Here is a 16868-nt window from a genome sequence, read left to right as displayed (position 1 = left end):
TCTCTCTCTCTCTCTCTCTCTCTCTCTCTCTCTCTCTCTGGACTATAGACTGATATTCAATCTTAATCTCTCTCTCTCATCTCTGTGTATGTATCTGTCAGTCTGTCTCTTTAAAATAATAACTTCTTGTACTGTCATTATTGGATTTTCAAAATTTTACCAGTTTCCTAGACTAGATTGGGAAATAATTTCCCTTTTCTAGTTTCTGGAAGTATTTGAGTAAGATCAAAATGGCCATTCTTTTGAAGGCTTAATCAGCCATTTTCAAACATACAGAACCACTATTTAATGTGACACTAATAAGTCTGCTTTTTCATTTCATCTCTTTTTTTTAAAGATTTTTTTTATTGAGAAAAAAAATTTCCGCCTCCTCCCAGCCTCCCACTCCTCCCACCCTCCCCCCACTCCTCTCCCCCTCCCTCTCAAGTCTGAAGAGCAGTCAGGGTTCCCTGCCCTGTGGAAAGTCCAAAGTCCTCCCCCCTCCATCCTGGTCTAGGAAGGTGAACATCCAAACTGGCTAGGCCCCCACAAAACCAGAACAAGAAGTAGGATCAAAACCCAGTGCTATTGTCCTTGGCTTCTCAGCAACCCTCATTGTCCACCATATTCAGAGAGTCCGGGTTTATCCCCTGCTTTTTCAGTCACAATCCAGCTGGCCTTGGTGAGCTCCCAATATATCAGCCCCACTGTCTCCGTGGGAAGGGGGTAAGGGGAGATGGGGAGAAAAGTGAGAAGGGTAGGATGGGGAGAACTTGGGGCAACGGGATGATTGGGATACAGGAAGGTTGGATAGGGGAGCAGGGAAGCACATATCTTAATTAAGGGAGCCATCTTAGGGTTGGGAAGAGACTTGGACCTAGAGGGGCTTCCAGGTGCCTAAGGCGAGGTCCCCAGTTAGTTCCTGGGGCAGCTGAGGATAGGGAACCTGAAATGATCCTATCCTGTAGCCATACTGATGAATATTTTGCATATCACCATAGAACCTTCATCTGGAGATGGATGGAGATAGAGACAGAGACCCACACTGGAACACTGGACTGAGCACCCAAAGTACCAATGAGGAACAGAAGGAGGGAGAAGATGAGCAAGGAAGTCATCTCTCTTTTTTTTAATACAGGATCTCACAGTGTAGGCTGACCTAGATCTCATTATGTAGACTAGGCTGGCCTTGAACTCTGCCTGCCTCTGCCTATGGAATGCTGGGATTAACTATGTGCACCACCATGCCCTGCTATTTAGTCTTGAAAATTTAATAAAATACATTTTTAAAATTCAAAATCTATTTTATCTGAGTTCTCAGATTAATACATTTGTATCTATTACTGTCTTTTAAATGTCTGCTGTATATGTAATAATGTTTTTATTTATAGTATTCCATATTAAAAATTAATTTCCAAGTGGTTTCTATGTCTTTTGGTTGGTCTTTACAGGAACTCTGTTGTTGTTTCAGCCCGCTGCTCCTATTACAACAGAGGGTGGAACCCAAGATCCTGAGCACGCTAGATAAACACTCTTCCACAGGGCTACTCTCCAGCCCTTCTGGAATCATGCTTTGTCTTTCTTTATTTCTTAGTTTCAAATTTCATCCATTTTAGTTCTTACTTTTTATGTTTATGTCGACGTATTCGGATTACACCCCTCCCAGTTCCTTCTCTCTGTCTGGAATGGAACTCGTTATGTATCTCAGACTGGGTTTCACCTTGTAACAGGTCTCTTGCCTAAGCCCCCTGGGTCTTGGTATTACAGGTGTGAGCCACCATGTCTGGCAAGAAAGGAAATTTACACAATACTTTTCTCACAAAAATAGATGCAGAAGTCCTAAACAAAATATTAGCGGGTCCAATGTAGCAAGCAAGAAAGGATTTGCTAAAATCAAGTCATGGTATTAACAGGAACGCAAAGATGGGCTAACAGCAGGAAATCGAAGAGTTGAGTGGGAACATGCAGTATGCCTTCCACAGGGAGACAACACATACAGTTAATAATGAATGGAAGGGGGCTACTCTTACTGCATGATAGGAAAATGTGACGTCAGACCACAGTGAGATGCCAGCGCAGACTAACAGAGGATTTCAAGGCTTAACCATCCTCAGTTAAAGAAAGTGTGACTCAGTGGGACAGCTGACTCATTACTTTGAGGGAATGCGAGTGATACAAGTGTTTTGGAAAACAATTTGTGATTTTCTTGCCAAAATTGAATACCTAGAAATCTTAAGGCCTAGAAAATTTATTCTTCGACACAGACTCAAGAGAAACTCTTGAAATCATGTCTAAAACCAAAACATGTATAAGAATATTCGCTGGGTGGGGACAGAGTTCAGAAGTGGAATGCTGGCCTAGCAGGCTGAAGAGAGAGAGGGAGAGAGAGAGAGAGAGAGAGAGAGAGAGAGAGAGAGAGAGAGAACTGGTGGTGTCAAACTGAAAGAAAAAGCAACTCCTAAAGGCACACATACTAAGCCAGCTTTATAAACTTTAAAAAACAGTTGAGCAGAGAAAGTATTCTGGAAGATAAGATGGCAGAGTGGGAGGCTCTGGGGGCCTGCCCACCTAGACAATAATTGCATGGTTTGAATATATCTGATATCACTATTTTGGAACTTTGGAGTCTATTAAAGGCTTTCAACTTGCGGGAGAATTCTTTGATGGTAAATTGTAGTTAGTGTCTATCAGTTTCAGCTCTTAGCGTAGTAGCTGCCCACCTCCCATGTCAGTCCTGTGGCAGGCAGCTGTGCTTGTATTCTTAGAGCAGCTAACACACAGCTTACAGGAGCCAGGTTTGGCTCCCAAGACCCTGCTTTCTGAAAATAGAAGATCCGGGCTCCCGTTGCTGCATCTGATTATTGCGATGCACGCATTAAGACTGCTGGCCTTCTTCATTGTGCTTCTCACTTTGGTCTGAGTCCTTCCTCCTGACCCAAGTCACTTCCAGGAAATTTTAAGACCAGGTATTTCCCTTCCCACTAATATATTTTGCTCTTTTTGCAACCATGCATTAAGATTAAGAACATTCTAAAACAACTACATATATAAAGAGAATTGTAAAGTGTTTCATGTGATTAGAAAGATCTGAGGCCTTCAATCTACACCTCAGACTGATCTTTCAATACACAGGCAGCTTAAAATTAAAAAAAAAAGACAAAACAAATAGCAAACTATGGATAAAGGAATCTGACTTCTGGGATTGTTACAGTATTAGATTCAAATGCTCACCTTTCAATTAAGAAAAACAAAAACACCCGGAATACAAAGGAATAGGAAAGCATGGCCCATGCAAGGTATGTGTATGTGTGTGTGTGCAGGGGCAGGGGAGATTGATAGAAACTATCTCTGAAAAACACCAGAGGGCAGATATGTCAGACAAAGACTTTTCAAAGGTCTTCAAGACATCGAAAGGACCAAAGGAAGGTATGGAGAATATCAAGCAACAATATATGAACAAAAGAATATATCAACAAAGAAAAGATTAAAATGAAATAAAAAAACTTTGGAGGTGCAAATATTATAACCAAAGTGAAAAACTGACTGGAAAGTCTGAAAGGTATATTTTGGCAGACAGAAAATAGTGAAAGTGAAGGTAGAACAACAGAGATTATTGAGTGTGAGGGAAGAAAGAACAGTTTGTCAATGGGTATCGAGACTCTAAGGGATCTGGGGAACATCATTGGGCTGACCACCAATGCATTGGAGGAGTCCCAGGAAGAGAAGAATGACAAGAAAGAATGATTTTATTAATAAGATAATTAGGAGATTTCACATCAGAATTAGGAGGCCAGAAGTTAGTGGGCTGATTAATTAAAAGTGTACAAGTATGCAAACATTACACTATCACAGTTACACATCAATTAATACTAAAAAGTAGGAAGTAAGCAAGAAATCAGGACAATCCTCTGATAAAGAAATGATAACAGAGGGAGTTTGTTGCTACTAGATATGCGTTGTATGAAACGCTCAGGAGAGTCCTGCACTTTGGAAGGAATTCATGTTAGCTGTATGACCAGGTTTCAAGTCACAGTACGGAGCCAAAGTAGCAAAAACAGTGTGGTACTGGCATAAAAATAGACACATTGATCAATGAGGACCCACATGTAAGCCCACAGTTTTACAACTATCCGGTTTTTGAACAAGAGGCCGAAATTGCACATTGGAGAATCTTCAACAAACATTGCCAATCAAAATAGATAGCTACCCGTAGAACAATAGAACTAGATTCTTCTCTCTTACCCTGCACAAAACTCAACTCCAGATAAATTAAAACCTCAACAAAAAACCTGGCACGCTGTATGTATTCCATCCCAAAGTATAAAACACACTGATGTTGTAGATACAGAGAGGAAAGGACTTTTTGAACGGGATCCTGAGAGCAAGGAAATTAAGACCTACAATTAATAAATGGGACCTCAGGGAACTAAAAATAAATGATACTATTATTCATGTGAAAAGGTAGATGATAGAAATGTCAGCTATATGTTTGACAAAAAATTACTATCTAGACTATACAAAGAACCAAAAAATTAAACATCAAGAAAATAAATTACCTGATAAAAATTAGGTATGAAAGTAAGCAAAATTCTCAAAGGACGAAATAAAAATGATGGAGAAATCATTTCTTTAAAATGTTCTATATTCTTACTTTTCAGAAAAATGCAAATTAAAACTACTTTGAGATTTCAACTTACTCCAATATGAAAGACTAAGATTAAAAATAACAATACAGGCATGAGTCTGGGACCTCCGAGGGAGTAGAGAGGAGCCAGAGACCTTTGGGACCAGGCCCAAGTTGGGAAACTCCGCGGGAGCAGGCCCCTAGTCCAGGGACATACATGGAAACAGGCCTAAGCCAGCAACCTTCCCCAGAGCAGGTCTAAGGCAGCAACCACTGAGGAAATATCTCTCATGCTCTTGGCTAGGTAGAATTAACATAGAAAGAATGGCAATCTTACCAAAAGCAATCTACAGGTTCAATTCAATGCCCATCAAAATTCTAGCAAACTTCTTCACAGGTCTTGAAAGAAAGGTACTCAACTTCACATAGAAAAGCAAAAAACCCAGGATAGCCAAAACAACCCTGTACAATAAATAAACTTCTGGAGGCATCACAATCTCTGACTTCAAACTCTATTATAGAGCTACAGTACTGAAAACAGCCTGGTACTGGCATAAGAACAGACAGGAGGACCAATTGAACCAAATCGAAGACCCAGATATTAATTCACACTCCTACAAACACCTGGTTTTTGACAAAGAAGAAAAAATAAAAAATAGATAAAAGAAAGCATATTTAACAAATGATGCTGGCATAACTGGATATCAACATGTAGAAGAATGAAAATAGACCCATATCTATCACCATGCACAAAACTCAAGTCCAAATGGATCAAAGACCTCAACATAAAGCCAGCCACACTGAACGTCATAGAAGATAAAGTGGAAAATATACCCTTGAAAGCATTGGCACCAGAGATCACTTCCTAAATATAACCTCAGTAGCACAGACACTGAGAGAAACAATTAATAAATGGAACCCCTGAAACCGAAATGCTTCTGTAAAGTAAAGAACGTGGTCAACAAGACAAAATGGCAGCCTACAGAATAGAGAAAGATCTTTACCAATCCCACCTCAGATAGAGGACTGATCTCCAAAATATACAAAGAACTCAAGAAATTGGTTATCATAAGAACAAATAATCCAATAAAAAATGGAGTACAGACCTAAACAGAGAACTCTCAACAGAGAAATTTATAATGGCTGAAAGACACTTAAGGAAATGCTCAACATCCTTAGCAATCAGAGAAATGCAAATCAAAACAGCACCTGTAAGATGGCCAAGATAAAAAACACTGATGACAACTTCTACTGGAGAGGTTGTGGGGTAAGGAGAACACTCCTGCATTGCTGATGGGAGTACAAATTGGTACAGCCCCTTTGTATATCAGTGTAGTGATTTCTCAGAAAATTAGGAAATACCTTCCTCAAGACCCAGCAAGACCACTTTTGGGTATATATCCAAAAGATGCTCAATTATGCCACAAGGACGTGTGCCCAACTATGTTCATAACAGCATTGATTGTCATAGCCAAAACCTGGAAACAGCCTAAATGCCCCTTGACCAAAGACTCAATAAGGAAAATGTGGTCCATTTACACAATGGAGTACTACACAGCAGAAAAAAAAATGACATCTTGAAATTTGTGGGCAAATGAATGGATCTAGAAAACATCATATTGAATGAGGTAACCCAGATCCAGAAAGACAAATATCATATGTACTCACTTATAAGTGGCTTTTATACATAAAGCAAAGAAAAACTAGCCCACAATTCACAATCCCAGAGAACTTAGACAACAATGAGGACCCTAAGAGAGACAAACATGGATCTAATCTACATGGAAAGTAGAAAAAGACAAGACCTCCTGAGTAAATTGGGAGCATGGGGACCTTGGGAGAGGATTGAAGGGGGAGAGGAGAGGCAGGGAGGGGAGCAGAGAAAAATGTAGCGCTCAATAAATATCAATAAAAAAATAATTTCTGGCACCAATACTAGGGTCAAGAGCCTGTGACAGAGTGGTCATAGCTTTAGGGAGAACCTATTACTATTACTCTGTTAAATGGACATAGCATTGCACTAACTTCTAATGACTTACCATTCTATCAATAGTTCAATGCATCTCTTAGCCCTCATCAGAGGAGCATCTTCTGCGGTTGATGGTGATTAACACACACACACACACACACACACACACACACACACACACACACACGCCCACAGATGGCCAGGGTGCACAGAACAAGGAACTGCTGAATGATCCACCCTAAATAGGACATCTGTATCACAACCCCTCCTTCCGAGGTTCAGGAATCATTGTGGAAGACCATGTGGAAAGGTTGTAAGAGACAGGAGTGAATGAGTGCAGGAAACAGTGCTTTCCAGGTACATCAGGACAGTTGTACACATGAAATCATAACAGATGAGACCTGTAGAAACACAAGCCAGGCAAATCCAAGCATGGAGAGGGGGCATGGGCATGAAGTCTCATGGCTAACCAAGGAGCTATTGATTGTGGAATATTCGTCTACACCATGTAAATATATGTCACTGTGATTAGTTTAATAAAGAAGATGACTGGCCAATAGCTGGATGGGCTAAGGTTAGGCAGGAGAATCAGACTAAGGACACTGGGAAGAAGAAGGGCAGAGTCAGAGGAGACACCAGTGAGACAGAGAGGAAACAAGAGGTGCAAGATGAAAGAGAGCTAACACCACGTGGCAGAATGTAGAAATGGGTTAATCTAAGTTGTAAGAGCTGTAAGTAACAAGCCTGAGCCATCGGCTGAGCATTTATAATTAATATTAAGTCTCTTTGTGGTTATTGAGAAACAGTTGCTGGGACACAGAAAAATTCCACCTACAATTGATAGCTACCAGGAGAGGGAAGGCCTATTTTCTTTAATGTTTTATCTCCTGATGGGTCAACCATGTTCCAGTGGAAGGTCACACAACCAAAGAAGGTTTTTTTAATTTATTAGACTTAAAAAAATTTCAATCCAAGTTACCACCCAAAAAGTTTTTTTTTTTAAAAAAGGATAAACAAGATTGAGAAATCCTTAACCAACTTAAATGGAAAAAAAAAGAGATAAAAGGCCCAAATTAGTAGAGTTAGATATAAAACGAGAGCCACTATGACAGACACCAATGAAATTCAGAAACACATCAAAAAAAATCATACATCATGACCAAGTGACCCTCATCCCAGGGATGCAAGGCTGGTTTTAACACATGTAAATCAATAAATGCAATACACCATTTAAACAAAACTAAGGACAGAAACCACAAAATTGTCTTAATTGACTAAGCTCAACCTCAGCATGTCTTTATCATAAAAGTCCCGGAGATAGGGATAGATGGAGCACAGCTCTGAACAATAAAGCATATTTGAAACAAAATATGCCAACATTATATTAAACAGAGACAAACTGAGAGTATTTCCTCTAAAATCATGAATGAGGCAGTACCCACTCTCCCCTCTCTTATTCCATATATACTTTAAGTGTTATCTATAGCAATAAAAAGGCATAAAAGGGATAGAAATAGGGAAGAAAGAAGTCAAACTGTACCTATTTGTAGACAACATGATTTTATACTTAACAAACTATAGAATCTACTAGAAAACCCTAGATCTAATAAACATTTATATCAAAGTTGCAGGATATAAATCAATATATATGCATACACACATACATGCAAACCCAGTAGCCTTCATATATATGAACAATGAATTCTCAGAAAAAAATTAGAAAGAATATTCCATTCATTCATTAACAGCTCCAAAATTAAGTATCTAAAAATAAACCTTACAAAATAAGTGAAAGACCTCTACTATACAAACATGAATGCATTGAAAAAGAAATAGAAAAAAAATGATGCACATGATAGACAGTGCATCCATGCTCCTGGATTGGCAGAATTAATATTGTGAAAATGGCTATTCAACCAAAATTAATCCATATATTTAATGCAAGATACATCCAAATTCTGATGTCATATCTTACAGATTCAGAAAAACAATCCAAAAATTCACACGGAATCATGAAAGACTGCACATACCCGAAGCCAGCCTGAGTAAGAACACAGCTGGAGGCATCACAATGCCTGACCCCAACTTACCCTACAGGGCATAGGCAAAGTATAGTGATAAAGACAGCTTGGTACTGGCATAAAAATAGTAAGGCAGACCCATTAGTCAAAAGAGAGGACTGGGAATACGCTGATAACGCTATGACCACCTAATCTTTCTCAAAGGGGGCAAAAGCATGCAATGGAAAAAAGATCCTGTTCAACAAATGGTGCCAGCAGAACTGCAAATCTATCAGCAGAACAATGAAAGCATCTTGTACAAAAGTCAGTTGAAAATGGATCAAAGATCTTAATTTAAAATCAGAAACACTGAAACTGCCAAAGGGAAACGGAATATTCTTCAAAGTTAGGCAAGAACTTTCTCAAAACAAGCAAAGCTCAACATCTGTAGCCATCAGAGATGTGCAAATCAAAACACCTCTGAGATGTAGCAGCGTAAATGAATGCAGACAGATTGTAAAAATATATACACAGCTTTAATGGTGAAATCAGACTTATAGTACCACTGTTCCCACGGAGAACAGGAAACAGAAGGGCTGGCTGCCAGCAAGCCCGGCAGATTTATAGGTAAACATTTGCCTGAGGTGGACACGCCCGATAAGGCTGGGCTTAACTCTACATCTCCCCCTTTTGTCTAAATAAGACAAAACTAAACCAAATACAACTATAACAAATAATAAATATAACAAACAACATTGAGAACTGTAGTGTTAGGAGCGGTGGCGCAGCGTCCCCACCACCCCAGCCGCTTCCGGCTAGCTTTACCCAAAATAATTACACGGACACTGTATTCATTTAAACACTGCTTGGCTCTTTAGCTTTAGCCCTTTTCTCGGCTAACTCTCGCTCCTGGACTAACCCATTTCCAATCATATGTGTCGCATCCCAAGGTGCGCTTACCGGGAAGATTCTAGCCTATGTCCATCCTGGGTCAGAGCTTCATCGCGCGTGCCTCAGAGAGCAGAGCTCTCGCCTCTGCCCCCAAGAGTGGAGCATCGTGTCTCTCTGAGGAGTCTGCCCCCGAGAGGAGAGCTGTCGAGTCTGACCTCACTTTCTCTTCCACCCAGCATTCTGCTCTGTTTACTCCTCCCATCTATGTTTTAACCTATCAGGGCAAGCAGCTTCTTTATTTAATTAACCAATGACCTTCCTCCATCATTGCCTGAACTAATTTTTTGCTAGACATTTTATCTCAAGGAGTCTAAATAATGTAGAGAGTAACTACAATTATATAATCTTCAACTCCGTCAAAGATCTGAGAAGGTAATAAATATTTCTTAACAAAATGAGAGATATCCAAAATGTGCAACAAATGACAGAGACAACTGACTACCTGGGCAATCACCCAAAGTCTCGTTTGCAATGTTGAGTCAACCAGCTTTGGCTAAGGCCTAACATAACTGGCATACCATTATCAAATGCAAGGAACTTTCTTAGAATTATCCTACCCTGTTTTGGCAAGATAAGACAATCCTGTTTCATATCTTAGTCAGTAGTTGAGGTATGGGCTTTTCTTAACCCAAAGGCCAGTTCTGCCAAGAAGACAAGGTCCCAGTGGAGTGTCTTTGGTGTTCAACATTCTCTCTGGAGTAGAGTGGTGTTGCCAGGAGTAATTGTGTCTCGTTGGCACAGAATTCTAGGTTAGATTAAAGGCCATTTTCTACAGCTCTTTGAAGAGGCTGAAGATTATACTATCTATACTAAATATAATCTCTATGTATCTAAAAGACCTGATTAACCTAAAAATAAATATGACAAACATATAATTCTCAATACCTATCTAACTTGAAGACTAAAAGAATAAACAGCTGTGCAATATATGAAGACAATGATCTTCAACTGTAAACAATGTCATTACATATCAAATGTAATTATATATATAAATATATAAATAGTATCAGAGGTAAAAATTACATTGTAATATGGTAGATGTATCAAGCATACTCTTATATAAAAATAGAGGTAGGAACACTCACATTCAATAGTCAATATATCAATATACAGGAAACAGGACCAATACAATTTTCTAAAAACAGTAATTCACTAATACCAATCATCCCATCAAACCAGTTAATCCCCCCCTTTTTTGATACCCCTAATTCCATAAAATATCTCCCCATCCCCTCAACCCTAAACCAAACTGAGCTAGCAGGGCAGATTTATAGATAAACATTCGCCTGAGGCAGACACTCCCCCTAAGGCTGGGCTTAACCCTACGCTGAGATTCCATCTTACACCTGTAAGAATGGCCACAATCTAAACACTGATGACAACTTATGCTGGAGAGGTTGTGGGGTAAGGGGAACACTTCTGCCTTGCTGATGGGAGTGCAAACTTGTACAGCTGCTTTGGAAATCTTCTCAGAAGATTAGGAAATAATCTACCTCAAGCCCCAGCAATACTACTGTTGGGTATATACCCAAAAGCTGCTCAATCTTACCACAAGGACATGTGCTCAGCTATGTTCATAGCAGCATTGTTTGTCACAGTCAGAACTGGAAACAACCTAAATGCCTCTCAACAGAAGAATGGATGAGGAAAATGTGGCACATGTGTGGAGTACTACACAGCAGAAAAAAATAATGACATCTTGAAATTTATGGGCAAATGGGTGGATCTAGAAAACAGTACATTGCGTGAGGTAACCCATACCCAGAAAGACAAATATACTATGCATTCATTCATTCGTTCACTCATCTTTCATTCATGTCATTTCTTGCGGACATAAAGCAAAGAAAAACCAGCCTATAGGCCACAACCCCAGAGAAACTAGACAACAAAGAGAGACATACATGAATCTACATAGGGAAGAGAAAAAGACAAGATCTCCTAAGTAAACTGGGAGTGTGGGGGTCACGGGAGAGGATAAAAGGGGAGATAAATAAAAAATACTTTAAAATATTTTTAAAAACCACAGAAAACAACAATCAAACAAATAAAAATAAGGAGATGGAAACAAAAAGTAAAAATCTCCCAGCAAAGTGAAGTCCAGATGCTAATGGTCTCTCAATGAGCAGTACCAAATCCCTATAAACTCCATACAGATCCTCAAAATCTTCCACAAATTTGAAGAGGAGACACTACTTCTTAACTTAGTCCACGAGGCACAATATACCCCAAAGAACACGGATGCACAGTTCCTCAACAAAGCCCAGCAAAGCAAACCCAGCAGCAAATGAAAAGGGTGATACATGATTCCTAGAATGTAAGGATTTCCTAACCCGTGAAAACTGATAGACATCAAAGATCACCTTAACAGAACGAGGAGAGAAACAACATGCTTGTCCCAAATGAAGCAGAAAACAAATTTGGCAAAACCCAACTCACTCTCATGACAAAAAGATTCTACAAACCAGCAACAGCTGAAAATCACTTCAACATAGCCAAAGCCACAGTGGAAAAATCCACAGCATAAGGTTGAAAGCGCTCGCTCTTAGTTGTCCAAACAGAGTTGTTTTAAAATAGTTGTGTTTTAACCAGTACTGGAAGTTCTAGTCAGAGCAATTAGGCTAAAAAAGAGAAATGCAAAGGTGAGGGGAGGAAGGGAGACTATGCTTGCATACTGTGGGCTTGCACACTGTGGGCTTGCACACTGTGGGCTTGCACACTGTGGGCTGGATTGGTGGGAAGCCCCAAACGACAGGCGTTCGGCCTCATAAACAAATTCAGCAACATAGCAAGCAAGAGCAGTTGCTATGAACAACCTGAAGAGGAAGTTACCAAAATGGTTCAGTTTTCAGGAGCATCAAAAAGAAGCAGAAGACTTTGTGTACCAGGCCTTTTCTTTTGGGCCACCAACCAGCTCCGAAATCATGACACCGAGATTTCTTATTAGTTTTGAATGTTTGGTCCCGCTTGGGCTCATTTCAGGCTAGCTTTTTTTTTTTTTAAACACAAATTAATCTGTTTCTCTTTATCTACCTTTTGCCTTGGGGCTTTTCTTTCCTTCTGTATATCTTACTTACACTGCTTCTGCTGTCTGGCTGGCTGGCATCTGCCTGGTTTCTTACTCTGGGTGTGATCTCCCTCCTTCTCCCCTCTCGTTCTTCTTCCTATTGTTCTTTTACGCACCTTGATTTCTCCTCCTATTGTTCTTTTATGCACCTTGATTTCTCTTCCTATTGTTCTTTTATGCACCTTGATTTCTCCTCCTATTTATTCTTTCTGCCTGCCAGACTCACCTATCCCTTTCCCGCATAGCTATTGGCCATTCAGCTTTTTATTAGACCTATCATGTGCTTTAGGCAGGGTAGGTGAAATAGCAACATATCTTTTTATAATTAAACACACATTTTTACATTGTTAAAGAAATGCAGCACAAACAAACATAACACACCTTTATACAGTTAAATATTCCACCACAACTTTGTATATAATAAAAAACTATAAATTATTGGGGGCCTGGAGCTTTACTGCTCTTACAAAGGACCAAGTTCAGTTCCCAGCACCAGCAGTCATCTGTTAACTCTAGTTCCAAGAATTCCAGCGCCCTCTTCTGGCCTCCAAGGGCACTGTGCTATGTGGTGCACAGACAATACATGTACGGGGGACACAGTCGTAAAATCATATAGTCTGGCCCCAGTTCTGACACTTTTTTTGCTACAGGTCTGCTGTAAGGTGCAGGACCCTGGCCACTGTTTTACCTTCCTTCCGCAGAGGACCGAGACCCTCTGAAGTCATGGATCGAAACACATATATCCTCCCATGTACTGTGTGAACGGGCGTTCTGTCACAGCGATGCACAAGTGAGTGACACTCTGACGAGTTACATCTTCCGATTCTAACACGCAAGGCTATGGCAATCAAAATGGTGCTATTCTCGCACACAGTGACACGGGGACCAGTGAAATAGATGAGAGACACGGGAAAGAAACCCTCACGTCATTATCAAATCATTGTTGGCCAGTGGAGAGCAAACGACAGTCTTTAAACAAATAGAAAACTGGGCAGCCACATGTGAGAGAAAGAAGCTGAGCCTTTCCTAGCACAATACACAAAAGTAACTCAAAATGAGCAAAAGCTTAAGCATAAGACTCACAACTGCAAAATTCTTACTAGAACACATAGTGGAAAATTCCCATAACACCAGAGTTGCCAACTATTTCTTGGCCACAGTACCAAAGGCATAGACAATAAAAGAAAGGTGGGATAATTTAAACGCTATCTATTAAAAGACTACAAGACAATATCAACAAATTAAAAGAACAACCCACAAAATGGGAGGAAATATTTGTAAATCATTAAGCCAATATGAAATAATACTCAGAATATACAGAGAACTCCTGAGGCTCAACGAGAAAAACAAATCCATTAGAAATGGACGCAGAGGGCTCTTCACAGGATTTTTACTCTGGGGACAGTACGAGCTCCTGGAGCATCAGGGTCTCTGTATCGGAGACGGTTAAATGAACCTAGACATTGAAGTGGAATCCCGCAGCTAACTGAGAATGTCTGACAAAGACAACAGGGAATTTGGGAGTGACGGGAGACACACTTGCTCTTTGCACCCTGTGAGAGGGGTTGACTTCCCATCCTGGAGACAAAAAGAGTCCATTTTTATCATTTCAGGGTCTGGCCAGACGAGGTGACACTGAACATCTTTCTGGACATAGAAACATGAGATGTGGAGGTGAATTTTTCTAAGTGGCAAGAAACCAGAAAAGACCCACAAACACTGTGGTTGGTGGGGGTTTTTCTATTCCCTTTTTTTGGTATATGGGGTGTGAGTGTGTGTGTGTGTGTGTGTGTGTGTGTGTGTGATATTTGTGAACATATGTATATGGGGGCTAGCACCAGTGCATGCACTTGTGGAGGCAAAAGATCAACAGCGTGTGTCTTCCTGTTGCCCTCCACCTTATTATTTGAGACACAGTCTTCACTGAATCCGTGGAGCTTACCAATTTCACCAGAGTGGGTGCTCAGTGGTTTCCCAGGATCCCCTGTCTCCAGCCCTGCAGTGCTGGGATTACAGGTGTGCACCATGCATACAGGTTCTAAGAATGTGAACCCAGGTCCTTATGATTGCGCAGCAAACGCCTTTCCAGGGAATCGCTCCCCACCCCTTTCCTGTTTCTGTGTGACTAAGAGAACTTTTCCCATTTTGTATGAGGGCAGTGTTCTCTGCTCTCCAACTCGGAAGATCCCTTAAGGTGAGGGATTGCAGGGTCCTCCGTGACATTGTCCGCAGGCTTTACCAGGACAGGAGGTCACTCAGCTCCCACTGACTACGTCATAGTAGGTTGTAAGACGGCCAAGCGTGGATTGAAAACGCCTTGGCTATGAGGGCCCTTGAGTCTTACTTTGTTCTCAGAGAACAAGCGCAGTGGCGGCAGAGATGCTGCCCAGTGTCCTTACCTGGATAGATCCTGAAGAACCCAGTTGAACTGCCAAAATACTGCCAGGTCAGTGTGGGATCTCTCTGGAAGTTCTCCACAAACACAGGGTTCAGGGCCTCGGACATGTAGACTCCATTTAAGATGTCTGGGTCTGAGAGTGAAATCATGGAGGGAACTTCAGAGGCCGTGACATTAGATGCACGTGTCTTATGCTACACATGCAAACCCGGGCAAGCTTCCCCTGCTTCCCTTAGACCTGCATCAGGCTCACATGTAGCCCGTGCTGCCTAACCTAGAAGCATCATCTCTCTCCCAGCCCACAAGCTGGGGTTTGGATGTAGCCTGTGTGTGTGTGTGTGTATGTGTGTGTGTAGGGTGTGTATGTGTGTGTGTGTGTGTGTGGTGTGTGTGTATGTGCCCAGGGTTTGTGTTTGAATGTGCAGTGCTCAGTACTGACGTATGAGAAAGGGTAGGAGTATAAGGGGGATAACTGAATCATCACCCCAGGGCAGAACTTTTACAATTCTATGGATTCTGGTGAGCTCCCTTGAAAGAGTTTCTGTGGAAGAGACCGGCTTTCCCACTCTTTAGCTTTTTGGGTGGTTGCACCCCCTTACACAGATCCCTATCGTGACACCCTCTACCAGAGTAGGATGCAGCTGGGGACCTCACCAAAGCAGTGTGGTGCTGGCCGGACTCAGCTTCCCAGACCTTGAGCTAGGGAAACCTTGCCTAAGTTATTCAGCTTCGGGTATTTTGTCAAAGCAACAGAAAACAGAAAACTCCATGTGTGTGTAGAATAATCTTTTTTCTCACCCTATCAAGAAGATTAGAGAGACAGCTAATGCCCTATAGGACTTCTTGGGAAAATTGACACAAACTATTTAAGCCCTCCAGGGCCCCTGTCCTGTCCCCTAGACTACCCGATGGTGAGGACATGACCACCTTTGTTGTACACGTTGGTGGGTAGCTGCACGCTGCTCAGGGAGACGTTCACCCTCTGGTTGCTGAAGTGTGCATCGGGTTCAAGAAGAAACTCGGCTCCCAGCTCCACGTAGTTGCCATTCTCATCCTTCTCATTGATAAGCACCGAGTTGTAGTAGTTAAACTGGGGAGAGAGGGGGCAGGTCCAGAAGAGGCAGCCCAGCCACAAAGAGGGAGGAGGAAAGAGAAAGGGAGGGAGGGGAGCTTCAAGGGCCAGAGGAACCGAGCGTAAGGCCAGGCTAGGCAGGAAGGGCTGGTGGTGCCCGGTTATGCTGCACTTGGTGGAAAACTCAAGCAAAGATGGGGCAGTGAGGTCACAGCACACATCAAGATAGTTGGATCTGAGGGCTCCCTGGTGGGTGAAATCAGCTCAATCGTTGCTTTGATTCTCCACTTGGCTTACTATGCATGGGAAAGTCAGAGACAGACAGACTGACAGACAAACCGAGACTCAAGAGCCAGATGGAGACAAAAGACCATGTCAGCACCATCAGTTTCTTCCATGGGGTGAGGGTCCTGGAGGCCCAGCTAATTCAAGGAGGAGCATCTGGGGCCCTGCCCTGCCAGGGGGCCTAAGCCCTGCTGTCTCCTCCCCACAGGGCAGGAAGGCTGTGACCCAAGAGGCCATAATCAGACCGCTTTCTTCCCTGCCCCCCACACCACAAGCCCCACACTTTGGTTCCCTCTAGAACGGTGGCCACAGACCCCTCCCAGCTCCATCTTGCCGCCCTCTGGTCAATATTGGCTTTGTGAGCTCAGTTCCAGCTATGTCCCTCCCCGACTCCAACCCACAAGTACAAGCTTGGGCCATTTTGGAAGAGGGATCCTAAATTGAGAAAATGCCTCCATCAAATTGGCCTGGAGGCAAGTCTGTGCAGGCATCCCTCTACTGATGATTGCTATGGAGGGCCGAGTCC

At 41.8% G+C, this 16868-nt stretch overlaps 1 protein-coding gene across 1 annotated transcript in view; it reads right to left on the bottom strand.

The window, feature by feature from the left end:
• The window catches only part of Cacna2d4 (calcium voltage-gated channel auxiliary subunit alpha2delta 4), a 103554-nt gene that overhangs the window by 79952 nt on the left and 6734 nt on the right, over positions 1-16868 (bottom strand). Inside the window, 2 exon segments of the mRNA XM_005365113.2 lie at positions 14987-15118; positions 15913-16075. Coding sequence (XP_005365170.2) covers positions 14987-15118; positions 15913-16075 — 295 coding nt within the window.

Source organism: Microtus ochrogaster, unplaced genomic scaffold (assembly GCF_000317375.1).
Source record: "Microtus ochrogaster isolate Prairie Vole_2 unplaced genomic scaffold, MicOch1.0 UNK1, whole genome shotgun sequence".
In the NCBI taxonomy this organism is placed as follows: domain Eukaryota; kingdom Metazoa; phylum Chordata; class Mammalia; order Rodentia; family Cricetidae; genus Microtus; species Microtus ochrogaster.
The sequence above is the reverse complement of the archived record's forward strand: the minus strand, read 5'-3'. Positions and strand labels throughout refer to the sequence as shown.